At 50.2% G+C, this 27,392-nt stretch overlaps 1 protein-coding gene across 1 annotated transcript in view; it reads right to left on the reverse strand.

Annotated features, from left to right (window-relative positions):
* DNAH17 (dynein axonemal heavy chain 17) overlaps nt 1-23,491 on the reverse strand; it is a 103,649-nt gene extending 80,158 nt beyond the window's left edge. The window contains exons 1-18 of the mRNA XM_073310983.1: nt 23,368-23,491; nt 20,993-21,448; nt 19,380-19,573; nt 18,759-18,951; nt 18,558-18,657; nt 18,370-18,455; nt 17,952-18,077; nt 16,862-17,017; nt 16,626-16,712; nt 8,836-9,003; nt 8,470-8,586; nt 7,137-7,402; nt 6,742-6,937; nt 6,280-6,426; nt 5,679-5,787; nt 4,564-4,667; nt 4,293-4,433; nt 3,526-3,669 (exon numbers count right to left, since the gene is read on the reverse strand). Of these exons, the coding sequence (XP_073167084.1) occupies nt 3,526-3,669; nt 4,293-4,433; nt 4,564-4,667; nt 5,679-5,787; nt 6,280-6,426; nt 6,742-6,937; nt 7,137-7,402; nt 8,470-8,586; nt 8,836-9,003; nt 16,626-16,712; nt 16,862-17,017; nt 17,952-18,077; nt 18,370-18,455; nt 18,558-18,657; nt 18,759-18,951; nt 19,380-19,573; nt 20,993-21,337 (2,679 nt within the window). The 5' untranslated portion in view covers nt 21,338-21,448; nt 23,368-23,491. The remainder of the gene's footprint in view (nt 1-3,525; nt 3,670-4,292; nt 4,434-4,563; nt 4,668-5,678; nt 5,788-6,279; nt 6,427-6,741; nt 6,938-7,136; nt 7,403-8,469; nt 8,587-8,835; nt 9,004-16,625; nt 16,713-16,861; nt 17,018-17,951; nt 18,078-18,369; nt 18,456-18,557; nt 18,658-18,758; nt 18,952-19,379; nt 19,574-20,992; nt 21,449-23,367) is intronic.
* Nucleotides 23,492-27,392: the final 3,901 nt, after the last annotated feature.

The following is a 27,392-nucleotide window of genomic DNA, read 5'->3' on the forward strand; positions in this document are numbered from 1 at the left end:
TCCTTTAGCTGGCTGCTGCCCCAGTACTCCACTGACTCTGCTAGTCGCGGCTTCTCCACGCTCAAGCATGGCCTCTCTACTCCCCCTTTAGCACCTCTCTCTTCCCCAGAGGTCCGTGACTCTGTGCTGCCCTACATTAATGACTGCTCCTTATCATCATTATTCTCTCTACAAGGGGGGCTACTGCAGTAGATCTTGAGGCAGAAATTAAGGGCACAGAGCATTTTAATGATCAGGGCCAGATTTCTTTGCTATTCCATTCTATACAGGTTCTTGGACTATGCTCATTACCACAGTATCTGAGCAATTCAGTGGCACCCTGGATGTGTGGGGGTAGAGGAGACACACTGATGTTATGGCCTAGAGACAGGGAGGGGAACATGGTGAGGGCTCAATGGTGAAAGAGGAAAGGGTACAAAGTGTTTAGAAGGAAACAGGAGCTCAGTTTGGCCACATTAAGCAGGTTACACGATGAGGCATCTGGGACAAGACAGAAGGGGCAGCACAGGGGAGAAGAGGCTGATTCATGACTGCAGAGCAGAGGAGAAACTCGGAATGGAGGAGACAGCGCAGGGCTGCAGATGGAACTAGGGACTCCTCCACTGTCTCAGCGGGGCACTTCTCCTCCCTCTCACTTTCTGAAGGCGTCTCTTCTAGGGCTTGGTCCTTGACCGTCTGCTCTTTGTCAGTGGGCGCATGTGTGTGGTCACAAGTAACCATTCACCACCCTCATCCTGTCCTCTCTCTGCAGTCTCTTTGCCCTCTGCCAGAGCAACACCATTTGCTCCTGGACCCCTGCTCCCAACTCCACACCTGGGCTAATCTGAACTCCCCACCTCTGCTCCCAAGCTCTCCTCTTTTGTTCCCCTCTTTATTATAACGCAGGGAACAAAGGTAAGCAGCAGGATACGGACCCTGGACTTCAGGAAAGCAGACTTCGACTCCCTCAGGGAACGGATGGCCAGGATCCCCTGGGGGACTAACTTGAAGGGGAAAGGAGTCCAGGAGAGCTGGCTGTATTTCAAGGAATCCCTGTTGAGGTTACAGGGACAAACCATCCCGATGAGTCGAAAGAATAGTAAATATGGCAGGCGACCAACTTGGCTTAATGGTGAAATCCTAGCGGATCTTAAACATAAAAAAGAAGCTTACAAGAAGTGGAAGGTTGGACATATGACCAGGGAAGAGTATAAAAATATTGCTCGGGCATGTAGGAATGTTATCAGGAGGGCCAAATCGCACCTGGAGCTGCAGCTAGCCAGAGATGTCAAGAGTAACAAGAAGGGTTTCTTCAGGTATGTTGGCAACAAGAAGAAAGCCAAGGAATGTGTGGGCCCCTTACTGAATGAGGGAGGCAACCTAGTGACAGAGGATGTGGAAAAAGCTAATGTACTCAATGCTTTTTTTGCCTCTGTTTTCACTAACAAGGTCAGCTCCCAGACTGCTGCGCTGGGCATCACAAAATGGGGAAGAGATGGCCAGCCCTCTGTGGAGATAGAGGCGGTTAGGGACTATTTAGAAAAGCTGGACGTGCACAAGTCCATGGGGCCGGACGAGTTGCATCCGAGAGTGCTGAAGAAATTGGCGGCTGTGATTGCAGAGCCACTGGCCATTATCTTTGAAAACTCGTGGCGAACCGGGGAAGTCCCGGATGACTGGAAAAAGGCTAATGTAGTGCCAATCTTTAAAAAAGGGAAGAAGGAAGATCCTGGGAACTACAGGCCAGTCAGCCTCACCTCAGTCCCTGGAAAAATCATGGAGCAGGTCCTCAAAGAATCAATCCTGAAGCACTTGCATGAGAGGAAAGTGATCAGGAACAGCCAGCATGGATTCACCAAGGGAAGGTCATGCCTGACTAATCTAATCGCCTTTTATGATGAGATTACTGGTTCTGTGGATGAAGGGAAAGCAGTGGATGTATTGTTTCTTGACTTTAGCAAAGCTTTTGACACGGTCTCCCATAGTATTCTTGTCAGCAAGTTAAGGAAGTATGGGCTGGATGAATGCACTATAAGGTGGGTAGAAAGCTGGCTAAATTGTCGGGCTCAACGGGTAGTGATCAATGGCTCCATGTCTAGTTGGCAGCCGGTATCAAGTGGAGTGCCCCAAGGGTCGGTCCTGGGGCCGGTTTTATTCAATATCTTCATAAATGATCTGGAGGATGGTGTGGATTGCACTCTCAGCAAATTTGCGGATGATACTAAACTGGGAGGAGTGGTAGATACGCTGGAGGGGAGGGATAGGATACAGAAGGACCTAGACCAATTGGAAGATTGGGCCAAAAGGAATCTGATGAGGTTCAATAAGGATAAGTGCAGGGTCCTGCACTTAGGACGGAAGAACCCAATGCACAGCTACAGACTAGGGACCGAATGGCTAGGCAGCAGTTCTGCAGAAAAGGACCTAGGGGTGACAGTGGACGAGAAGCTGGATATGAGTCAGCAGTGTGCCCTTGTTGCCAAGAAGGCCAATGGCATTTTGGGATGTATAAGTAGGGGCATAGCGAGCAGATCGAGGGACGTGATCGTTCCCCTCTATTCGACATTGGTGAGGCCTCATCTGGAGTACTGTGTCCAGTTTTGGGCCCCACACTTCAAGAAGGATGTGGATAAATTGGAGAGAGTCCAGCGAAGGGCAACAAAAATGATTAGGGGACTGGAACACATGACTTATGAGGAGAGGCTGAGGGAGCTGGGATTGTTTAGCCTGCAGAAGAGAAGAATGAGGGGGGATTTGATAGCTGCTTTCAACTACCTGAAAGGGGGTTCCAAAGAGGATGGCTCTAGACTGTTCTCAATGGTAGCAGATGACAGAACGAGGAGTAATGGTCTCAAGTTGCAGTGGGGGAGGTTTAGATTGGATATTAGGAAAAACTTTTTCACTAAGAGGGTGGTGAAACACTGGAATGCGTTACCTAGGGAGGTGGTAGAATCTCCTTCCTTAGAGGTTTTTAAGGTCAGGCTTGACAAAGCCCTGGCTGGGATGATTTAACTGGGAATTGGTCCTGCTTTGAGCAGGGGGTTGGACTAGATGACCTTCTGGGGTCCCTTCCAACCCTGATATTCTATGATTCTATGATTCTATGATAATTAGCAATTTCAAAGACCCACAATCCTCTGCTCAGCAGCTGCTGAAGCACTATGGGATAGTGGCCTAAATTGTCCCAGAATTCACTTGCACATCCACAGAGGGATTGGTGTGCACATGCTCAGATGGCTGCAATGGCAAATAAGAGGTGGGAGGGTAGGGGCACGTCACATACTGAACCACGTTGTTTGTAACTGATTACAATAGCCAGGCCACTAACAAGTACAAAAGCATGGTTGCAGCTGTCCTGTGGACAGACCTTTATAGTATGTACTGAGACAATAAATTCAGTGCATGCAATGTAACTTCAAGAGATGTTTTAAGAAATCAGAAAAATGGTGGTTTCCTTAAATAACTCATAAATAATAGTGGCACGTGCATTATATATGTGCAAACACTGACATGTCATAAAAGGGAAGAGGAAACTGGATAACATACATCAGCTGCCATGTTAGTGAGCAGAAACTGTAAAGATTTGCGAATAAACTGGAAGAATCCATCTAAAACCATGTCATCCACATATTCCACATAGTCTTGCCATGTTTGGGATGTCTTATCAGTCTTAAATAAGTCTGCATTCTCCTGCAAAAAGAAACAAGCTATATTAACTTTTTGTTTGATAAATGGTCAGGCAAATGCCCTACCTTCTTTCAGTGAAAAACGGGACTGAACATTTGATTAAGTTAAAAGTCTAGTTTTCTGGTACCTAATGTCTATGTAGTTGCTTCCCTGGCCATTCTCTACAATTCCATTTGAATGTAAGGGAAAGAAAAAACTTTAATGTAATGCCCTCTGAAAAGAAACTGTCCCCAGGTCATGCCAAAAAGTCATACATGTGTCAAAAATCCCCCCCAGACAGCTGACATATAGACTTCTCTTATCTCAGTTGTACAGGAGCAACATGAGAAAAAACAAACAATAAATGAATCCCGCCAAAGGTCTTTAACAAAGCACTACAGGCTCATGCATGAAGTCCTTACTGAGCTATAACGACCATTGACTTCTGTGGGAGTTTTGCCAGAGTAAAGACTTCAAGGTTGTGCCCCAGATAGTTTGAGTCCACCATTCACATCCACACATGGAAAACATTAGTATGTGGAAGTGGTTTGAAGTTTAAAAGTGCTACAGCGCATAAGTGCTAGATATAATTAACTATTGTTAAAACAGTTCCAACTAGATTGAGTTTATCTTTCCTAGTTTCTTACCATAAGCATAGTCTGAATCTTTTGTCCAGCATCTTTAATTGCTGCATACCGTTTGTTTATGGTATGACCTTTTCCATCCAAGTCTAAGAGAGACGTTTCCTTATTGTCTTTCCTTTCAAATAGAGGACTGGCTGACCATTCCTGTAAGGAAAAAAGACCTAAAAGATGCACTTTTATTACCCTTGGGAAATACTATGCCTGGAGAGGAGAGAGATTTAATATATACCAAGAATGTTATTTTCAAAAGTGCCTGGAAAAATCTGTCACCCACCTGCATAAGCTGGTTGATATTCTCCACATTTAACTTAGTTTTCTGGATTCTTGCTTCTAAATCATGCAAGACATTTCTCATCTCTTGAATGTATTCCATAACACCTAAGAGAAAAATGCATTTCTAGCTAGTAGGCAGATAAGGTCTCCAGACATCAAAGTAACTGTCTGCCTGATGGCTCTGATCATCAGATTGTTGAGGAGAGATACAAAAGAAATTTACCTGTAATTTGTATTCTCAGATGGTAAATCTGACAGTGGATCCATGCTCTGCTTTATGCACGTGGCAGGTGCGGCTTCCCTAACTGAAGGCTTTGGCTGCCACACAACAGAATGTCAGCACCCCACAGCCTCTGCTCAGTGGGTCTAACACCCCTACTGCCTCCCATCTTTAGTCCTTTCTTAGACCCCAAAAGGTAGAAGATTAATGAAAACATTGCAAATTCTTCCTGCTAATCCCAGTATATTCTTGATCCATGCAGGACAGAAAGGCTTTTCATAATGAATGGGATCTGGCAGGGCTTCTATATTCTCCAATTGCCTCTGTGGAATAAGCTCGGACTCAGAGTAGTTTAGTGTCAGTAATGAGGAAGGAGGCAGGAGCTGCTAGCCTACTTAGCAATGGCAGGTGTACTCTACATGCTAGTGGCAGGTGCTCAAAGACTGTAGTCACCCACACAGGGTACAGACCTTGGGAGTGGGGATCTCTTAAAGGACTCACTTTGGAGGAATTAAGGTAAATGCCTCAAAAACGACATCTGCAAATCAACACAGAGAAGCACGGCTAGCCCAGCAAATAAGCAGCTGTATAAGCCTTCACTCCCTGGGCTGGGAGCACTGTGTGCTCGGCCTGGGGGGCAGACAGAACCACTCTGCATCTCTGTCAGTGACTGGCTCTTGAAGACCCAGCAATAGCCTCGAAGAGCCCCCATGTCAGCAACATCAAAGCCCTTCTAGGGCCCGAGAACATGCCGGCCCAACCCGAGTCCTTTGGGCCAAGGAAATAAAGGCAAACAAATGGCTCTAATGTTATGAAGCAGGGGATTCTCCCCAAAACACACACAGAAAAATGTTGTCATCTGGAAACAGGTAATGATGAAGTGCCTGACTTTGTACCTTCATTGCTCCAAAACAAGGTGGTTTCGGCTTTCTGCAGCTTGACATCATTCTCCTCTAACTCCTGCTTGACCAGTGGAAGCTCTACTGACAGTATGGTGGTCTTGATCTGGAAAACAAAAGCATCACTGGCTTAGGATCCAAAAACAGTTCTGTGGGGCGAAGGGTGAGCGGCTGCCTTATCTGCTGAAAAGCAGCCTTTTCAGAGCACACCTATGTTTGAACCATCTTAGCTGGTTTCAGAGGGAGAAATGGAGGCCTCACATTCCCACAGACAGGCTGGAAGGGTAGAACAGCATTGGTGACATGTAAGAGGCCCCAGCAAGTGACGTGCTCTCAACTATCACAGTGATGTGCAGCAATCTGAAACCCTAAGATAGGCAGCTCTCTCCTGCAGTGCTAAGCCATGAAGCAGTGCTAGTTACACAGGACAGTTTCTTCAAACCACCTGGAATTCTTACAACCCATTTTATCATAGTTGGAGCACTACTTTAAAGGGTTACCCAGTTTTGTACAAACTGGGATTGAACTCTTCTAAACAAGGCAGCGAGACAGACACACACTGATCCGGTTTCACCATTTTGTTATCTTTCCAACTTGCCTTATTGTACCAACCGACAATGAGATCCAGATTGCCCACAAACTTCCGGAAAGTTTCATTTTGAGAAAAGAGATTGCCAGCACTATCTGGAATATCTTTCTGCTTCTGAAAATTCAAATACTTGACTTCACGTAGGACAGCAACTAGCTACGAAATACAATAATTAGAAATAATTACCTATTCATAAAAGGAGAAGCTTCAGCATCATCCCATATTGAAAATCTCTCAAGAAAAATCAGGTATGAGTCCAAATGGTTTATCGCTGCTATTCAGTGAGGTGCCAGTCCAAACCAGCACACAAACGCAGCAAGGTTACTGTAAGGGGTCTGTCTCAGCAGTAGTAGTCAAAATAAAACAGACACTAACAGAACAGGGCTCATACAGTATCTGCTACAAATATTTCATTTCTGCCTGGACTGATTTCAACAAGACAGCTTTGTGTACAAGCATGGTGCCACCCACCTCCTTGCTGAAGTTCACGCTGATAAGATTACCGTCTGGATCTCTCAGTATCAGCGGCTGTTGGAGGTTAAATTGGCAGTCTGTATCGACTCGACTTATCCACTCTTCATAGGTCTTCTCTCGGTAATTCTGCAGCAAACGCATCATCTCCTTATACTTCTCGGACACCAGTTTAGCTTCAGCACTGACCATAACACTGTAACCAAAGTAAAAGTTGCAATTGACGAAACAGATACACTGATAGATCATGGGATTTAATCACCATGCCAAACAGAAGCTTGGTGGTCTCAGTGGATATGTGCTTTGCCCTCTGTAAATTATCATTGATGCTCTGTCGTACATACACTGGATAACAGCATATCCTAAAGTGCAAGACGCCAACAAAACTTACTTACGGGTGATCAATGGCTTGCAACTCCGTCATTGGAGTCTCTAGTCTTTCTTGGAGCTCCAGAGCCCACTTCAGCTGCCCAGCAACAGGAGGCATATTTTTGCTGATAGGCGGCACACCTCCAGATTTTGTGGCCGCTATCTGGGCATCATACATTATCTTTGCATTGTCCAATTCAACATTAAACATTTCCAAAAGGGTGGAGTAGTGAGGGGACACTTCTGCCTTTATCAGAGGTCGGTCCAATAGTGATCCAAACATGTGTATTTGCTAAAGAACAAAGAAATTGGTAAGCTGTTTATACATCAACGTATCTGCAGACATAGTCTATTGAGAATGCAGCTCCAAGAGGCATTAGTTAAATTATGCTCAAATCGCTCTAGATGTATATAATGCCTTTCATCTACTTCACAAATACTGGATCACCTAAAGATTCACCTCTTTCACAGGGCCCTTCCACAAACCACTTCAGTTAAATGGCCTCATCTCTCCACCTGGTCCACGTGCAGGAGACTGGATAGATACTAGAGCAGGAAATCGGAATTTCCATGCCATAGGAAATTCCCAAATTTTGAAAAAAAAAAGTTCTAAATTGGAGCAAAAAGCTGAAATTAAAAAAATTTTCCACATCAAAACTTCAAAACATTCTTATTCACAACCATCAAAACATTTGTTTGATGTCAATTCATTTCATTTAGACTGTTCTAGGATATTAAAATGTTGACTATAAACTACAATATTAATGATATACATATTACATTTAACATTTTAATATCCTAGAACAGTCTAAATGAAATTGCTTGAAATGAAAATGTCAAAAAACACTTCAGCATTGTTGAAATTAAATAAAAAAGCTGAAACAATTAATTCACATAGGCTTTTTCCTGTTGAAAATGTCATCGAAATTGACAAGTTCCTGCAAAAAAAAAAAAATTATTTTGACAAAACTGCATTTTCTGATGGAAAACAGCTCCACTGAAAATGTTTTTGACCAGCTCTAATATTTACATTCTAAGTTAACATCTTCCTCTGTGACACTCCCTCGCCATTAGCATCTGTCTGACCCGCACTCACCCCGACAGAATCTGGCTCCTCTAAGGAAAATCAGGCCCCTTTGAAGTATCTCAAGTTGGGCCCCCAAAATCTCTAAAGTAGCTTTTGAAAGTCTTGAACCTTTCATCATTATTTTAATGTATATATAAATACAGAAACATCTTAACTGACAAGAGTATTCATAGATTTGGTATCAGAGCCCAAAGCAAAGTCACCCTCATTAGGGTATGTGCTAACACTCTTGCTAGAAAAGAGGCACACCAACCATACACGCACATTTATACCTTGACAGCAGATTCAATACTATTACAGTCATTAAATCCCTGAGAAAAAATGGTTGCCAATCTTCTATCCAAATCCTGAATTTTGGTCTGGAACTCTGTAAAATCTTCATCAAATTCCTGTCAGTAAAAAGAACAAAGGATTCAAATAATAGGATTAAGTCATGCTTAGGTATTTTATATAGAGAACCATTCAATTTAAATGAACTGATTTTATGGATGAGTGCTAAGACCAGAGGTTTTTTTCCTAAAGTAAGTACATTTGTTGCCATGGTGACTATTCTAATATGCAGGTCCTCTGCCTTGTTCAAAGCAAGTAATTTATTCATCTAACAAATGAACACATTTTTCATACTAACATTTACTCACCTCTTCTGCAGGATCTAAGGGATCATATTTGCAATCAGCAAAAACCTTAATGAGTTCAGAGATTTCCTCATAAATCTGAAACACCATGCTCCCAAGGATGTTTCCTCTCACACCTCCCAACTCAATTTTCTCCAGCTTCAGAAATTCGATTGTTGTTACATACAACTCCTAATGAACAGAAACAACCATCACACTCAATAAATCTTCATATCAAAATGCTGTTACCTACATGTCAGGGTTCTCTTGAAAGAGAACAGGCACCGGACACAGAATCCATGGGACTTGGGGATCAAGAAGAAAAATGCAGGTGCTAAATAACTAATAATAATCCAAATTCTATGTTGTGCTTAGTGTCTTTCATCAGAGGACTTCAAAGTATTATCTCCTTCCCTTTGCATAAGGGAAAACAGAAACCCCGATTCAGCCAGGTACTTAAGCACACATCTAGCTTAATGGGACTAGTTATGTACTTACATTTAGGCACACGCTTAAGTGCCGTAGTGAATCAGGGCCTGCGTGATGAATGAGAGGGTCCCTATCTGTATTCCATGTGGGAGATGTACATGCTCCACGTGCCTGAGACCAGACAATTCTTCCTAGCTATGCCTCTTGGTCTGCACCTGCCTCCTTCCTCTCCTCATGCTCCAAACCAAGGGGAGAAGGGGTGGCACAGACCAACCACATCTCCTGTTCCTTCTCTCCCATGAACTGTAAGGATCCAAAGCAGCGGGGAAAGAGGATGGGTGGTGGAATACAGATAGGGACCACACATCTCGAAGAACACTGGTTACTGCACAGGTACAAAACCTCTCTTTCTTCTTCGAGTATTGGTCCCTATGTGTATGGCACTGTGGGTGACTGACAAGCAGCACTCATTGAGGAGGAAGGCATGAGGATGCTAATGACAAAAGGACCAAACCAAAGGATGCATCAGCTGCAGAAGCTTTCATGAGCCTGTAATGCCTTGTGAAGGCATGACAGAGCTCCACATTGCCACTTCACAGATGGCAGTGAGTGGCACCTCACACAGCAAGGCTACAGCAGGTGTCTTGGTTCCTGTAGAGTGGGCTTTCACACCTTCTGGAGGCCTCTCTGCTAACCGGTCAGAGAGTAGGATACAGCCTGAAATCCACTAGAAAGAGTCACTTCTCCCTTCAGCACTTCCCCAGTGAAACAAACCGTTTAAGCAATTTCCTAAAGGATTTTGTTCTTGGTAGGTAGAATGCCAATGGAATGGAATCTCCTATCCCAATTACTGGTGTGTACCTTGGGAAAAACCACAGGTAAGTATGTTGTCTGGGTTAGGTGACAGTCCAAGATTAATTTGGGTGGGGTCAATCTTGGATGCACTCTTAGCCTTCTGGAATATTGCGTATGGAGGATCAGCCATAAGGGCCCTAGTTCTCCTACCCTTCCAGCCAAAGTGATGGCCACTAGGAAGGTGGCTTTCATAGATAAATGGGTTTGCAAACATGTTGGTGAAGTTTCAGATGGGGACTCAGTTGGCAGCCAGAGGACTAAGTTAAGATCCCATGTTGGAGCAAGTTTAGTTACTGGAGGGATGGTTCTGGCGAGACCCCTTAGAAAGCACAGTCCCTGCAGGGAGCAAATGGAGCAATAGTCAGCGGGAGGGTTACAGGCATTAATCACTGCCAAGCACACTCAGAGAGCTTGTTTACAATAGTGGGAATGTCTGGTTCCTCTGGGGAAAGCTGGCACTGATGAATCCAGAGAGAAGAATCTCTTAGCTCAATAGCACTTTCTGGTGGATTCCTTCTTGCTATTGTTGAAAGGAGATCCCCAGTGCCTGAATATGCTCTTCAGGAATCATGTAGGTCTGTTGTACGAATATTGAGTTAAAAGGTGTTTAGGAACTCCCTCCCTGTCCAACATTACACAGTGTTAACCTAGGTCCGGGGACTGGCATACACAGATCTCAGCTTGCTTAGTACCATGGCAAATGCAACATTAACAATCACTTTAACCTTTTACTAAAGATACAGAAAAGAAGGTAAAATAGTTAAAGCATTTGAAACGTTAAGTAAAGCTTTTATTTTAACAACATTTCTTGTTCCCTTTGTCATTAGCTGGAGCTGGTTTTAGAAAGAATAATCCCTTTATTTGACAGTCTCTCAGATGGTATCACAGATGGCGATAAGTGTCCTTCTGGGGACAAGGAAAGAAGTTAGTTGAAATGGGCTGAAGCTGCTGCTGCTAATGTCCAATCCCATGTCATCCCAAGTGGTGTTGAGGATTCAGCTGGACCTGCCAAGGATGGAAACATCATCTGGATCCCTCTCTTTGACCAGAGCTGGTCAGGACTTCCCTCAGGATTACGGCTAAGAAGGTCCAGGGTCCCAGGAGATGGTGGAAGTGGCAGCCATGATGGTGAAAGTTTGCTCCAGTAGTGTCCGTCTGTTCTTCTCCATCTGTTCTTCTATCTTGAAGGGTCTATAAAGGCAGTGATGGGAAAATATCCCATACCTTCATTATTTTATCCACCAATTAGGCCTAATATCTGACTCACCAATCTGTAGTTTATAAACTTCCAGCTCCACATCATCTGTACTAGCATAATTTCAACAGTCCCTGAGACCCGTATCAGTAGGCCATTTTTTGTTTATACTAATTCAGTTTTTCTGTATCCTTTTCATACCTTTTCCCATCAACATTTGTTATAGGTTATTGTGACATTTTATGAATTTTCACAGAGAAGATCGCAATTAGAGTAAAGGTGTAGGCCCCATTATCACAGCTCCCATTCGTGGTCAATCGAGAAGTGCCTGCTGAGGCCGTCCCCTAACACATTATATATTCCTGGAGATATAGTCAGCTGGTGTCAAATACCCCAGCTCCACAGGCTGACTGCCTCTATTCACTTGGGGGGGAGGCGGTTTAGACCTAGCTCCCCCATGCTTGTTGATGTAGAACACAGTTGTCATGTCGTTTGCTATCACCTGAATATGCTGGGCTAGTATGAACAGTAAAAATGGTGTGAAGGCCTCTCAGACAGCTCTCAGCTCCAGATGGCCTATGTGCATCCTGGACTCTTGAGAAGTCCATGTTCCTGTGCTGTATGTTCATCCAGAGGGGCACCTCTGGGATCAATATTTTCTAGGGTGGGGAAGAGTGAAGGGAGCTCCCACACACCCCTGCTCTCCCAAAGGTAGAGTCCCCCACACTCCGGGAGTCTAACTTGGCCATGTGTCTGCACTGCATGTATACCATTTGAAGCCAAGCTTGTAGACAGTGAAGATGAAGTCTCACAAACAGTGTCATGTAGGCACAGGATGTCATGTGATCCAAGGAGGCTGAGACATGCATGAACCGACACCAGTGGGCTTTCTGAGCTGACTGATCAAACACGTCATTGATTGAAATCTGTCCACAGGAGGTATGCTCTGGCACTGACAGTGTCCAGAGTTGCTCTGATAAATTCTATGATCTGCATTAGAACTAAAATGAGCTTTTTACGTGTCAACACAGATTCCCAGTGTTGCTAGAAGACTGAGCAGCGATTTAGTTGCTTTCAATAGCTGCTGAGGAGATCTCCCCATCAACAGCCAATTGTCTAGAAAAGAAAAGACAGACGAGCCGTGATGCCATTGCTGAAAGCACCTTTGTAAACACTGTGGTCACTGTCACTACTCCGAAGGGGAACACCCTGATAATGGTTAGGACCTATAGAAACCTCAGGGATCATATAGACGTACATCCATCTCACAGGTGAAGATAGATACCTTTCATGCAAACAGCCGTGAACCAGCCATTTTTGTTTAGGGACAGAGTTACTGATGCCATGGTGATCATCCTAAATCTCAATCTCTAGCTACAGGCATTGATTTGTTTGACATCTGCAATGGGTCTCCATCCTCCCTTTTTCTCAGGAATGAGGAAATATTTGGAATAAAATCCCTTTTCCTGATGTTGAGGTGGTAACAGCTCTATGGCTCCTCACGGAAGTAGGGAGTCTATGTCCTGAATGAGTATCCTCTTGTGAGAGTGGTCCCTGAAGAGGCACAGGAGAGAGGAACTAAGATGCAGCCAAAGTGAATGATGTCAAGAACTTGTCTGTCTGTTATCCACCAGGTATGGAAAAATGGACAAGGCCATCACCAAACTGGCTCTTGGAAGTGGTAGGACATGGCATCAGGACTGGTTCACAGCTGTTGGCAGCCCTATCATAAGTATTTCTTGATGGGAGGTTGCAGCTGGAAGGAGTAGCAGCTGTGTGTTTGTTCTGTTGCATCCTCTGCTGCTTTTGTGGTGGTTCAAATCCCGTCTGGTGTTAGAAGGGCTGTGGTGCTGGTATAGGTTGTAAGGCTGTCCATCATACTTGCCTTTTGGTGCTAGAGTGTAGATCCTCAAGGCATGGAGGGCTGCCCTAGAGTTTTTTAATGAGTGGAATACTCATTCATCTTTTGACCAAATAAGTTCTTCCTGTCAATGGGCAAATCCTCCACTGTGGATTGAACTTCCCTGGCAAATCCTGAGGAATGAAGCCAGGACTCCCTATGCATGATGAGAGCAGTCACCATTGATTGAGAGTCTGTGTCAGCTGCATCTGGTATGGCTTGGAGGGAGGATCTGGCAACCAATCTACCCTCCACAATAAAGGCTTGAAATTGTGCCCTGTCCTCCTGAGGGAGCTTGTCTCTGAATTCTGAAAACTTTGAATAATTAATAAAATTGTACTTTGAAAGGAATCGGCTGGTAATTGGCTAGTAATTGGCTATTTGGAATTGCAGGCTGGTTGAAGTAAATACCTTCCTTCTGAGGAGGTCCAAATGCTTAGCATCTTTATCTGAAGGAGTGGACATGTTTGCTGTTGCCTACATCCTTCAGTGGGAATTTGAATAACCAAAGAGTTGGGGACAGGAGGTGCGAACAAAACTCTGTTCTGTTGGCTGGGACAAAGTACTTCTTTTCTGCTCTCTTAGGAGTAGGTGCCACATGACTCTGGCAGACTCTCAGATGGCCTCATTAAGGGGAAGCACCACCCTACTAGGCCACGCAATGTGTATACTATCAAGGAGTTTGTGAGGTGTCTCTTGGACTTCCTTCCTCCAGAGGAATCTGGAGCATATCAGAAACCCTCCTCAAAAGGTCTTGAAACTGTTTGAGGCCATCTGGCAGAGAAGTTGGGGCTGGAATAGTGGCTTCATCAGGAGACTGATGCGGATACTCTGTTGGCACCATGGTACTACCGGATCCAGCTCTTCCTCCTCCATGGGTCTTGGGGAGCTCAGAGAGATCTCGGGGAAGGATAATGTGACTCCCAATGGGACTGTACTGATTCAGGATATTGCACGCACAGGTCCCCACGATCCGACACTGGTTGAGGCAGCCCCTAAGGCATAGGATACCAATAGTTCCAAGAGGGATACAACCTCTTACAGGGTCAGAGGGAGGGAGGGAGGGAGGGAGAAGAGATTCTGGATCCTCTATCTGGGGTCATGTCTCTCAGTGGGAGTGATATCAGTCCATCCCCAATGTCAGATCCCCTGAGGAGGAACATGTAGGATCCAGATCTAATAGTGGTGCCATCCATACCATAGACATTGAAATGCCCCCACTGGTAGAAGGAACAGGGGTTTGATTTCCCCTTTCATAGCATTCATACACCGGCAGTGTCCCTCTGCCTTGTAAGGACTGGTTCTGATCAGAGGTAAGATTGTGGCTCTGGAAGGATGACACCCTCTGGAGTAATATATCTATCCCCATCAACCTCTGATGGTCAGTGCAGACCAGGAAGGCCCCTGGCAGGAGATACAGCTCTGGAAGCCTGGAATCCTGGGCACGATATGAGTCCCATATGGAGAAGTATGTGGAGGGGAACCCATTCAGGGCGAATCCCTGAATTCTAACTAACATTTAACTGTATTTACAGAGACTCTTCTCCACACACACTGTTGGATCCAGTGTAGAGAGGCCCTCAGAAGTCAATGCTTCCTTGTGAGAACATGACAGCATCATCAGCGTATGGGGCTCTCAACACTTCTGCTCTTGCACTCTCCAAGTCCCTCCTTATTCAGCACTGATGACGAGCCCACTCCTGCTGACAGCGCCAGTATCAAGGCACCTTTGCTTTGGGCATGCAGATTGGTACCATGTCCCTCATAGGCTCCTGTGCTTCCCAGAACAGGACGCAGCATCACCCGACTTGGACAGTATCAGGGAATAAGTCCTCTTACAGATGGATTTGGAGCAGGATTTCTCTCTAGCCTTCTGAGAGTGCTTCCTACACTCGTGGTGAGCCTGAGGAGTCTTTGGCTCTATCCAGTGCTACGAGGTGTGCTTCTCGATGCCTTTGCCTGGTGTACAGGCGGTCTGCCCAGCCCAGCCTGGAGTCTCATTAGGCACTCCATCAGCTGTTTCTTTAGTCTGTATCCTTGTGCTTGCCAGGTTCAGCTGGGAAAGGAGCGCTTTCATGCTTAGCGGAAACGTGCGCTTCTCCAAGACAGTACAAGCACCTCTGATGGTCAGTGCAGACCAGGAAGGCCCCTGGCAGGAGATACAGCTCTGGAAGCCTGGAATCCTGGGCACGATATGAGTCCCATATGGAGAAGTATGTGGAGGGGAACCCATTCAGGGCGAATCCCTGAATTCTAACTAACATTTAACTGTATTTACAGATTACAAGTCAAAGGAGCAGCTCCGTGGACCATGAGAAAATAGAAAGGAACTGGAGATGCATTTGGACTGCACCACCCCTTGTACCCTCAGTTCAGCGAGGGAGGAGACAAGAATCCTCCAGTCTCCAGCACATGGAGGACACACACGCCCACAGTGGAGTATACCCAGGGGCCAGCACTGGAAGGAGAAGTGGTTTGGCTCATGGTTATATTGCAAGTCAGTGGCAGAGTCTGTTCTCTCAACTCCCGCTCCCTTGCTATTCTTTGGGGGAGTTCCTCACTGTGCATCTTCAGAGTTCAAGTTCAGCACAAAATCCAAGGGCAGAGCAGGGAGAAAGTCGCCTTCCACATGCAACGACATGGCAAGGAATGAGATCAAGCCTCGGTTCTCTTTTCACACCCAGCAAATCAGATGTCCACCCAGCCCCCAGATCTCGCTCTCACTCTCTGGCATCGCCTTCTGGGTGTCTGGTTAGCAACTACACTGTGGCCTGGCCAACCCTGTAATGCTATTCTTCCCAAGCCCTCCACCAGCCTCTTCCTCTCTGGCCTCACTCACACCCATGCTGCCCCCTCTGCTCCACATGAAAAACCACTGCCAAGATTATCTTCTCAACCTATTCAGATCTTGGCAGCTCCCCCCGCCTCCCTTCAGTTCTTTGCTGGCTTCTCCTGCTCTGCCCCCATCAGGTTCAAGCCCCTGACTACAGCCACAAAGCCCTGCCTTATCTGCTCTTGTGTTCTGTGTCACTGTCACCCCCACCCCTCTTCGGCTGCAGCCTCCTCCACCCACACAAATGCCTGCTTCTCTGGTGACCACTGTGCAAGGAGCACCTCTCAAGTTCAGCTGGAAGACCTCTCCTCTTTCACTGTCACCTGGAGACCCACTGCTGTTATGGTGACAACAGGTGTAAGGATTTGGCATTTGGGACTAGTTTACACACTGTAGGTGTATCTGGTTGTACCCTTTATCCTGCCCTCTGCCTGATGGCCAATTCATCTGTCTTTAGATTGGGAGCACCTCAGGTCAGGGCTTGTAGCTTCTGGGTGGTTTGGCAGGCTCCTGCCATTCTGTGGACACTATAAACACAGAAAGGCTTCCCCAGCAGAATAAGCACGAGTTGAACTACCAGACACAAAGTATTTCATAGGCACCTCTATAGTCTTCACTCTGTGCAAAAATGAATCCATTCTGGTAAACACAAGAGACGAAGGGAACTCCCATAGTTTGGCCTCCTTGTCCTGAAACCAGAGAAAGATTTGTCAGCGTAATAGGAGCCCAGCATCACTATCGGGCAGGGTTAGCTAGTGGGGATGTGGCGCTTTTGTCTGAGCACTTTCTCCATGCCCCTGTTCCCAGCTGATCGCAAAGCCGGTCAGCAGCAACATACCTTAAAGAAGGTGGGCATCACCTCTGAGCAGCACCTGTGGTAGGTTTGGTAAAGTCTTTCTACAATTGAAGGGCCTAGTTTGATCCCTCCCAAGATCTCTTCTATCTCTCCTTGCAAGCCTTTCATCACTTCCTCGGGGCTCAGGAAATTTCGGGTCTAAACAAAGTAAAATGCAGCAACAGGACTTCAAGAACAGTTCCAATCAGAAGGTCACGTACTTTGTGTCTTCTGCAGGCAAGGAGCCCCCCCCCCACCCCCGGATCTGGTCACTTCCGCAGGCAAGGGCCCCCCCCGATCTGGTCACTTCTTCACACCAGGAATCGCACCAGCTACAAGCAGCATTTGCAACATACCACTGTGGAGTCCAATTCACCCCTGCGCCAGGGCGAGGGCTGGCCCAGAGCGCGGGTGGCACAACCTGTGAATCCCCGACTCGGGGGAGCCTCTAGCACAAACTTTGACAGCCCTAATTCACCCCCTGAGCTGGCAGCATCAGGGAATTGCCAGGGAGGCTGTGGGATTGTCCTGGCCACAGTGCCTCCTCTCCCCTCTCTGCTGCCTCTGTTCCTCACCTGGCCCGCCCCAGAATGAACCAGGGGCTTCCGCCACGGTGTCACAGAGGCCTCTGTATGGATGCGATTCATCAGGGAGCTGTACAGCCCCCTAGGCCCCTTTGCCCTATTGGGCAACAGTGAGTTTGGCCCCTGGTCCTTAACGAAAGTAAAGAAACTGCCTCTATAAATGGTCACCCAGCAACAGGATGCTGCCTTCTCCCTCCTCCCAGCTGGCCCAGGCCCGCACCTCCCCTTTCCTGCAAGGGGGTTTACAGCAGAGGCAACTGCTCAGCATTCCCGCGTGCCTCCATCTGAAGCACAGGGCGCTTCTGGCTTGGACTCTATCCCAGCACGGAGGTGGGAAGAGTGCCGCCACGGAACAGGGGAGGGGGTTTACGTCAGCACAGCAGCAGCCCAGAGCGATCGTCCCTCCCCCACCCCGGCACTCTGGAAAAGGTGGTGCAGCAACCCACTTGCACATGGACTTGACCCAGGACCCGTGCTGCAACGCTATTGCCCCCTCCCTGGAACAGTACCATTTCAATTAAGAGGTTGCAGATCTCCTGTAAGATGACAATGACCCTGGACGGCGTGTTGTAGTGTTCCGAGTTAGCCCATATTAAGCAGACCGTGTACAGGACACTGTCAATGTAGGGAGACAGCTGTGAAGAAACGACATTCCTTTGAACCCATTTAGAAGCAATAACGTGCCCATCAGTAAAGCAAGTTACTTTTACCTGGAACTTCCTGACCTTTCAAGAACGAAATCTGAAAATCATAAAACTTAACGGAATTTCAGAATGTTAAACATGGCAATATTCTGACAACAAGACTAAACTGACACACAGAAAACCCATGCATGGAAGCATCTGAGAACTGTTTCATACATCATTGCATGGAATTTGCAGCTTGGGTTGTTTAGAATTGGGTACTAGTTCTCTGCAAACAACATACCTGAGGGTATTCGGTTTGTTCCATTTCCTCCAACAAAACCTTAAGCGGTTGTAAGTATAGATTAATATCATTGGCTTCCTTCACTCCTGCATCAAATGAAAACTGCAGGGTAGGTGAAGTCAGAAGATACAATTAAATACCATCTAAAATGAAACCATCCCTTTATGTGAATCATCTGGGGCTTATACCTGCACTGACTTCCTTGAAAACATTCTTCAGAGCGGGCCAGTAGCAACTCTTTGCCTTCTTCAAAATCTCTGCTATTTTATTCACTTTGGGTGCAAGCAGCTAGATGTCAAAATGTATCAACACGTCAGCATTCCAAGAGTGCACACCAGTGTATTTAAGAGAAATGTTATCAGCCCAGAAATGGCCAGGAGACACGGTACCTGCTCATGAATGCATTGCAGATTGACCAGCCTGGAGCTCCAGAATTCAAATTCCACCTTTGGCAATGGGTTCAATCCGTCCAGCAGGGGCTGGGCAGAATCTCTGCTCAGTACGTCTCTTATCTGATGAGACCAGTCTATGATTATCGTCTCAATGGCATGTAATAAGGAGCTGTCTATCGCCGCAGGGAGTCTGAAAGGCAGCATCAAAAACCAGCTCCAGGAGTTCATGCTGCGTAGGAGCGGGCCCCACTCTTTCCTAATCTTGCCTTCATTTACTTCCACTAGGTGCGGGAGCAACGGCAGCCTTATTTTCAGCTTTAATCCTAAACACATTCCCCAATTAAAACCTTACCCAGCGGGTCCCACACGCTCCCATAGAGCCTATGGGTTAGGGGTGGTCACATCACCAGAGCCCTGTTAGACCCATTCCTTTGGCTCCCAATTTCCCTTCCCAATGGTACTTCACAGAAAGATGCATGCGAGAGACAGCTGGTACCCAGGTGTGGAGCACAGCCCCTGCAACAGAGCAGGTCCCTTGTCCCTAGGGATTCAATGGAGGAATTGAATTTTTCTTTGCAGGAAAAATACAACTAAGAGTGAATTTCCTGGAGCCCTCACCTGTCTAGGGAATCAGTGGAACTGCCCAGGTTCTCCAGGTGCTCTGGGAGAGGGAGCAGCGTCTTCCCTTTGATCTTTCCTCCCATCACAAACATTTCATTTTTCAGTCTGTGGGCTTGTTTCACGACGTCATCAGACACCACTTTAGGCCACCCGCTCATGTTCTCCTCTTTCATGAAAAAGGAATAAACAACCTAGAAGAAAACACTTCTTTAGTTTGGTTAGTTCTCTCTATGTATTTTATGGGGGACAGAGGCCGAAGACAAAACTGTGCTGAGAAATCATCGGCTTGTTTGCAGAGGTGACAGCACGAACAAGTGATATAGCAAAGCCACAGCTGAGAAGAATGGTTTGTGCCCTGCTTGGTGCTGCCTTGCAATGTGTGTCATTTTCCTTAAAGCCCTAGCTCCCGGAGTCAGGTGATTCTGTGAGACTCTCAGTTTTCATTTAAAACAACATTTCTAGTCCTCATGGTTGCAGAGAAAAGCTTGAAAAGGTGCTGTGAGTAAGACCCTGATGGCTCAGAGTGAAAAGAAAATGCTCCTGGCATATTTTTTAATGCCTTGTGAATTTTGGGGGCCTGACATGATTTTGAACACTTGGGGTTGGCAATACTGTAAATGTGAATATTTATAAGTTTGAAAAAAATCCAGTCAGACAATTCCCAGTTATCTCAGTGAGGGGGAAATTACACACTCCACAATATTTTAAAGAAATAAATTTTTCAGCATAAATAACACCAGAACTACTAAGCTGAGATATCTCTCTCCCCTCACAGGGCCACTGACATTGGGGGAATTAGGGAAAAAATTAAAAGCCATAAGCTCTTAAAAATGTGTTTCATGAACGTGCAATAAGGTTCAGAGATTTTATTGCCACGTGCAGACGGGGACCCAGGCAGCCCCCCACCCCGATGCACCACTTGGCCATTGCCACGTGCAGCCAGGGACCCAGGCAGGCCCCCAGCCCCACCCCGATGCACCACTCGGCCACTGCCATGTGCAGCCAGGGCCCAGGCAGTTCACATTAAGGCAGGAAAAAGCACAGTATCTTACAAGATGTAAAAGGGAGGAAACCCAGCCAAAAGACGGGCTCGTCCAGGCTTGGCACTGACTGGACCTTGTGAAGGAGACAGCATTCAGCTCAGGGCACTGTGCCATATGCGGGCTTGGCTCTGGAGAGGGAGCAGCAGAAGGCAGCAAGGAAGCTGCTCAGGAGGAGTTCAGTGTTGCTGGGAGAGGTTTGGAAGCAACCTAGCATGGAAACTCCCCGTGACAAAGGAACTGGATGAGGCAGCTCAAGGTGCCTCCTCCCACCAGCCACGGACTGGTGGGGCAAGGGGAGCGGTGATGGCAAACAGACAAGGGATTCAGGGGCAAGCACCTCAGCAGCTTTGGAGCCATGGTCTTCCTGAAGGTCCCTGGGACTCGGGCTCATCCACTCAGCATGGAATGTGATGCTGGCGTGGAAATGACACACTCTAGGGGCCAGCCTTGGGCCAAGTGGGTTTGCTCTGCCCCCCATGGCCTCTGAGACGGGCACTCTGGAACCAGCCCTTTGCCCACTCCCCAGGTGCGGAGCGGGGCAGGGGTGTTTGCCTTCAGGACACCCACCTCCTCCACCACTGCGATTAGCTGATCCACCGGGGAGGGGCTGATGTCGCCCACCAGGAGCCTGCTCTGGAAGTTTTCCTTGGTGATGTTTTCCCTCTTCCTCTTCACAAAGTAAACCCCTTTGCTCTTGAGCACGGGAGGGAACTCGAGGCAGGGCACTAGCTGCCCGGCGGGATTGAGGCTCAGCACTAGCACCAGCAAGTCCTGCTTCTCAAAGAACTCCGTGAGCATGGCGTTGATCTCCTCGTTGCCCACGAACTTGGCCCATTTGTCTGGCTTGAACCGCAGGGTGAGCGTGGAGTAGTTCTCCAGGAACTCCACCCTCTTGTCCGATGCTGTGGTCATCCTGCCCCTCGGTGCTCAGCAGGGTCCTACTTAAAGGAGTAACGCCGAGCAAATTGGGGTCAAGGCAGGTTTTTTCCCAGTCTCTCCCGCACTCAGGGCTAGCTGTGCTTCCTGCAATGGGAGAGTGAAAGGACATGGTAATTAGAGACCAATTAGCCCCACCTGCACAGGTGCCCATGCTCTCGCTCTCCTCGCTGCCAGTCATTAGCGAAGGCTGAGCCAAGGGGCTGAAGTTTTAGTCTGAAATGCTCAGGGGCCCCCCTGCATTCGGCTGCCCCGCGGGCTGGTGTGCAGAAGTGCTGGCACCCACAACCCCAAAGGCAGGCAGAGGGAGCAGTGGGTGCTCAGCTCTTCTGGAGGGCAGGGCCCCAGTGCCTAATGCCAGGCACCCCACCGAGAGCCCCAAAGGGAGAGGCTGCCTTCGAGAGTGAGCAGGCCACTCTGTGCCCACTCAGTGCCCAGTCTTCAGAGCCTCCTGTTCTGTTGTTTTCACGTCCCTCCTTTTGGGTCTTGCTCCCACAAAGATTGGGGTGAGATTTATAGGGCTGCACAGCCTCTGCCCCCTCACGGCTCCAGCTGCTGGGAGGGGACAGGAGACAGGAAACCTGCCCTCACCCCCACCCCAGGGAGAGGTGCTGCCTGCCAGACAGAGGCTGCAACAGGTCCCTCATGTTCTCAGGGCAAGGAAGGGGGCAGTTCTTAACATAGCCTCCACCATCCCATTTTCCCTCAGACCCCACATCCCTAGCCCCAGCTCCTCTCGCAGCCCCATATTCCCCCCCATGACCCACTCTCACAGCCCCACCTTGCCCCCTCCCTCAGCCGCCAATCGCCTTCAGCCCCGGGACGGTCTGGCAGCCTGTATGGCCCCTGGACCCAGGCCTATATCCTGCCTGGCAGCTTCACAACATCCAGGTCCCTATTTCTCCCCCAAGCTCTGTCCAGCCCCACAGCTCTCCCGGCTCCATAGCCCCTCTTCCATCCCGTGAGCCCACAGCACAGGCCCAGAGTTAAAAGACACAAACCCTCTTGCCGGAAGGCTGCAGCGTGACACTGGGGTGTGTCCCAGAGCAACGGAGACAGAGTCAGGGCGCCTCACCCCCGCGTGCCCTAGCCTGGCTCTTTGCAGACTGACTGGGCTGGCAAGTGGGCCTGATCGCATGCAGGACCAGGAACACACCCCCCCCCCGCCCACAAACTGCAGCTGGCAACTCCCCCCAGCCCAGCCCCAGCCCCACAGCCACTGCCCGGACTCTATCCCCCCCGCTCCCTCGTCGAGCCCCCGTCCCTGGTGCCTCCCAAATCACCGAGCGGACACACTGAGCCGGCTCGGCACCAAGCTCCCCTCAGAGCGGAGGCCCCCGGCTGGCTGGTCCAACTGCCCCGGAACCCCCCAGGTCGGGGACAGCCGCCACCAACCGCCCAGCTGCCAGAACCTTCCGCCCACCCCTGCGTGGCCAGCCGGGGCCAGGGGGCCTGGCAGCAGCACGAGCTGTCCCCACGCTCTGTCCCCACCCTCGCCTAGCTTGGTGCAGGGCCCTGCTAATGCTCTGCATCTGCCCAGCGCCTCCCATCCAACCAGGCCTCACACGCGGTGCTCTGCCATGGCCGGGAGCCTGGCTGCCTGTGTCCCTCCCGCTCCTCCCTAGTGCCAATTCATCTGGAGAGCCCCTCCTGCCCGCCTGCTGAGCTCGCTGCATCCTGGACTCCCCTCACTGCCCCGGAGGGGCTCGGCTCAGACACATGCCCTGTGAAATGCCACCGCCAGGGGCTCAGCAAATGCACTCTGCAGAATCCAGAGAAAAGCTCCATAGACTGTAACAGCCATCGGCTCCCTGTGGAGGGGAAGGACAGTCCAGTGATCCAGCCTCTAGCCTGGGCCCTGGGACGCCTGGGCCCTGGGACACCTGGTTCCAATTCCCTGCTCTCCTGTGCCTTGGGCAAGTCACTCGGTCTCCCGGTGCCTCAGTTCCCCCGGTAGCATAGAGATCACAGCCCTGCCCTGCAGCACAGGGGAACAGCCCCAGCACCTGTTCTTTTCTCTCGCTACTGGCTGTGGCTCCCTCCTAAAAAGGCATGGAGCTGCTCATGCAGTTCTGCCTTTGGCTGGGGAGCGAGCCTGGGACGTCTCGGGAGCTGGTGCAGCCAGTGACCTTACAGAGGGATTGCTCTCCTGGCAGCTACTTAAAGTAGCAGTTGGAGTTGGCAGGAAGGCAAAGATCCGTGGGCACATTTCCTTGAGGGGGAATCTGCCTCATCCAGCCATGTCCTGTCCCTTCTCTGCCTCTACTGCAGAGTCACCCTGCCACGTGTTAGAGAGACAGGGGAACGTGTCCCTGGCCAGTTTCTGCAGTGGCTCCTCCTCCTTCCGCGAAGAGTTCCCTTTCCAAAAAGGCAGCCAGTGCAGCCTAGAATTACTGCCCCCCCCACCGCATACCTTTGCCATGTCCTCTGAGCCGGCCCCTCCATTAGGCCTGGGCTGCCCCTCAGGCTCACCCGTGATGCCCCAGCCAGCATGAACCTACTGACCTTCCTCTTTGCACCCGAGGTTTCCAGCACAGTCTGCGAGGGTGTCCACGCCTTGCCAGCAGGCCTGCGCCTGCAGCAGTCACCCCAGCAGGAGCCAGAGGCAGCATTCGCATTAGCTACACCTCCCTCTGCCCCTGGGCCGGCATGGCATGGCTCAGCCTTAGCCCCACTGAGGGACATTTCTCCCATTCCTCCTGGGAGCTGCTCACTGGGCCCAGGTGATGCTGACAGGCCATCAGCGCTGGCAGGGCCCAACACTGAGTGTCTGCTGGGGGGCCCCCAATTAGGCACCTGTTATCTGTTGTGCAGGGAGGTGGATTTGCATTTTGGAAAGGTGACAGCAGATCCCCGTTTCCAGGGCAGCTCTTTGCTCACTTCTGGAAGGTGGGGAACTTCCTGCCTATACAATGAAGGTGAAGCTCTGACACCTCTACCCCTCCCCTTTGCACAGCATCTCCCACACCTCCCACTTAGCCCCCCACGTATTGCCTGCTGCCCATACAGCTCGCTGCCTGCTGGCCTGATGTGAGGATGTGACGCAGCAGGGAGGGGGGAGTGTTGACCTGGGAATGTGCCCTGGGGAGGGGAGACCTGAGAGCCTGTCACCTGAGCCAGGAGGGCGAGGTAACACCTCTGCCCAGGAATGTGAAGACAGGCTGCAGAAGGGACCCTGCTGCGGGGGTTTAGTTTCAGTTTGGGGCTGGGTGGAGGAACACAGGGAACCCCAGGGCTGGGGTCTAAGCTCCCTGCTCCCCCAGAAGGACTGGACTGAGGGGTCCTGGGTGGACCCACAAGCTCTGTTTTGGACTGTGTTCCTGTTGTCCAATAAACCTTCTGTTTTACTGGCTGGCTGAGAGTCTCAGTGAATCCCAGGAAGAGGGGTGCAGGGCCTGGACTCCCCCACCCTCCGTGACACCTGGTTACTGGCCTCTACCTCCCCTTCGCCCTGTTCTCCTGCATGTGACTATTTACTCTCTGGGATCTGGAAGTACCTGAACCCAGTGGTGGATTAGCCAGCCACTGGGCCAAGAGGGCCCATGCCCAGGGGTCCTGGCCAACTGGGGGGCTGGGAAAAATGGGGGCCCCTGTGCCGTGACCCTGCTCCCCAGCAGGAGCGCTGGGAGGGGAGCAGAGGGGACTGCAGGTGGGGAGGGTCCTGCACTTGCTCTGGCCCAGGGGCCCCATAAAACCCTAATCCACCCCTGGCTTGACCACAAGGAACAGCAGCAGCCAGCATGGCTGGGTGGACTGGTCACCAGTGAATCACCATCACCCGTGCACGATGAGGACACCATCAGTGAGATCACAGTGCCACAGCGGGGTCTCCCTGCAACAATCAGAGCAGGATTAAAGCCAGGCTGTGCTGGGCCCATCTGCACCCCCCTGCGGGCTTGACCCGTCCGGCTGAGCTCATGGTTCAGCCCTGCTCACGCAGTGAGCTCACAGCACCGAAAGCCCAGCTGCGTGCCGGGGCTGAGACCCAGGGGGCACGGCTGTGAGGGAGCTCTCCGGGCTGGAGCCAGACTCCGAGCCCGTTAGCATGCTGCGCTGGAGGGGGCAGACTGATCTCTGCCATGCAAGGGAGGAGGGCAGCTGGGACAGGGCGCCCGGCCACCCCCACAGGGGCTGCCCACGGCGGAAAGTGCTAAGCCGCCCCCAGTGCTTAATTTGCGCTAGGGCTAAGCCCCGGCCCCGCAGGGCCCAGCAGCTTGGAGCCCTGGCCCCCCCGGGCTTCCTGCCTCAGTGATGAACGTGAAAAGGTTGCTTGAGCCCTGGCCCCTCTTTCATTACAAACGTAGCCCTGGCTGCCCCTCGCGGGAGCTGCCTGACCCTGACCCACAAGCCGCAGCCTGCTGGGCTCCTGAGGGCACACTGACCCCTAGTGGCCTGAGAGCACAGTGCCCGTTCGCCTCCGGGACGCAGAGCTGCAGGGGACGGCGGGGTGGCCTGGTGCTCTAAGCCCCCGCAGTCTTTGAAATCCCACGCAGGGCCTGTGGGTCTGCACTTGGCTCAGCAGCGCTGGCCTGACGCAGCTGGAGCCGAGCCCCAGCGGGCCTCGCCCTGCCCAAGCTGAACCTCCTGCAGGGGTCACTGGGCTGCCCCACCGCCTGCCAGGGCATGATGGCAGGGCTGCTTGGAGCAGGGGTCCAGGACCCTGTCTGACTCCCACGTACATCTGCTGCCAGGAGCCCATGTCCCCCAGCCCCAGGCCAGCGAGCCCCGCATCCATTGCCTTACCTTACGGTGCCTAAAGTACATCCCCCGCGAGCGAGCGAGCGACAAAACATCTCCTCAGACACAAAACCTGTTTCTCCACCTCGGCTGGGGACGAAGCCCCTGCTACAGACACGAAGCCCATCTCTCGGGCGTCTCTCCAGAGCTCCTGACATCGCAGCTGGACGGACGTCACAATAGTACCGACCTGTGACCGCAGCTTTCATTGAAGCCCTCCCGTGGCAGTCTTTGGTGCCCCAGAATGTACGTACCAGACCCACACGTGTGGACTGTAATTCCCTGGCTACTGGCGCTAAGGGGTTTTGAGGTCACCGCTGAGCTCAGCCTGTGCCGCCAAAACTTGGCCTGCAGAGCTGACAAAGGGGACCATGGGGAAACGTCCCTCTGGGGCTGAAACAAGGGGTGGCGCTTTGAACGACCTTGGGAGCTGCTGTCTCCAGGGCCTGCGGAGAAAGCGGAAAACATACAGATCAGGACTCTCAGCCCATGGCTCCTGGAGCAGGAGGCACTTGGGAGTGGGGCTTTCCTACGCCACAGGCTTAGGCTGTAGGGACAAGAGGGGCCATTCGTGCTGCTAGACTGGAATGAGACCACCTGGGGGAACAGATCCTCTGCTAGGTCACCAACCTGGGGCCGGGCCTACTGCAGCCATTTCACATGGCAGCCACGTCCCTCCATAGCCCCTTCCAGCTAGAGGGCTGCATACCTGGCTGTCCCCAGCCCCCTCTGGCCAGAACCCAGCTGAGTTTGGTGAAAACTGGGAAACCTGTGAAGTGCTTTTCACCACACTCAGTAGGGGCGATGAAAAGCACCTCCTCTGTTCCTTCCTGCCGGTCCCTCCGACAGGGGAAAGGCGGGCGGGTTTGGAATGGACGCGGGCACCGCATCTCGAAGAACACCAGTTAGGAGAAGGTGAGTAACCTTCTTCGAGTGCTTGCTTGTGTCGGTTCCAGTTAGGGGTCTCCCGACCCTACCCCGGAGGTGGGGTCGGAGTTATGGAATCGCTGCCTGGAGCAGCTGCATCGTCTCTGGCACTAGCCAGAGAACTGGGGGAGCACTTGCGAGAGCAAGCCCCTGCCATTCCCACGGCCGGCACGGGCGGCAAGAAGGAACTGGGGAGGTGCCGGGTCGGCAGGATCATATATTGAGCGCCATGAAGGCACCACTCCCGGGGGCTCCGCAGCCGACCCGATGGGTGCTGCGGAGGAAAAAGTTTCCAACGACTGTGCACATGGCACACACACCGAACTGGAATAGACACGAGCAAGCACTCGAAGAAGAACATAGGGCT

The sequence above is a fragment of the Lepidochelys kempii genome, chromosome 14 (assembly GCF_965140285.1).
Source record: "Lepidochelys kempii isolate rLepKem1 chromosome 14, rLepKem1.hap1, whole genome shotgun sequence".
Taxonomy (NCBI): Eukaryota; Metazoa; Chordata; order Testudines; family Cheloniidae; genus Lepidochelys; species Lepidochelys kempii.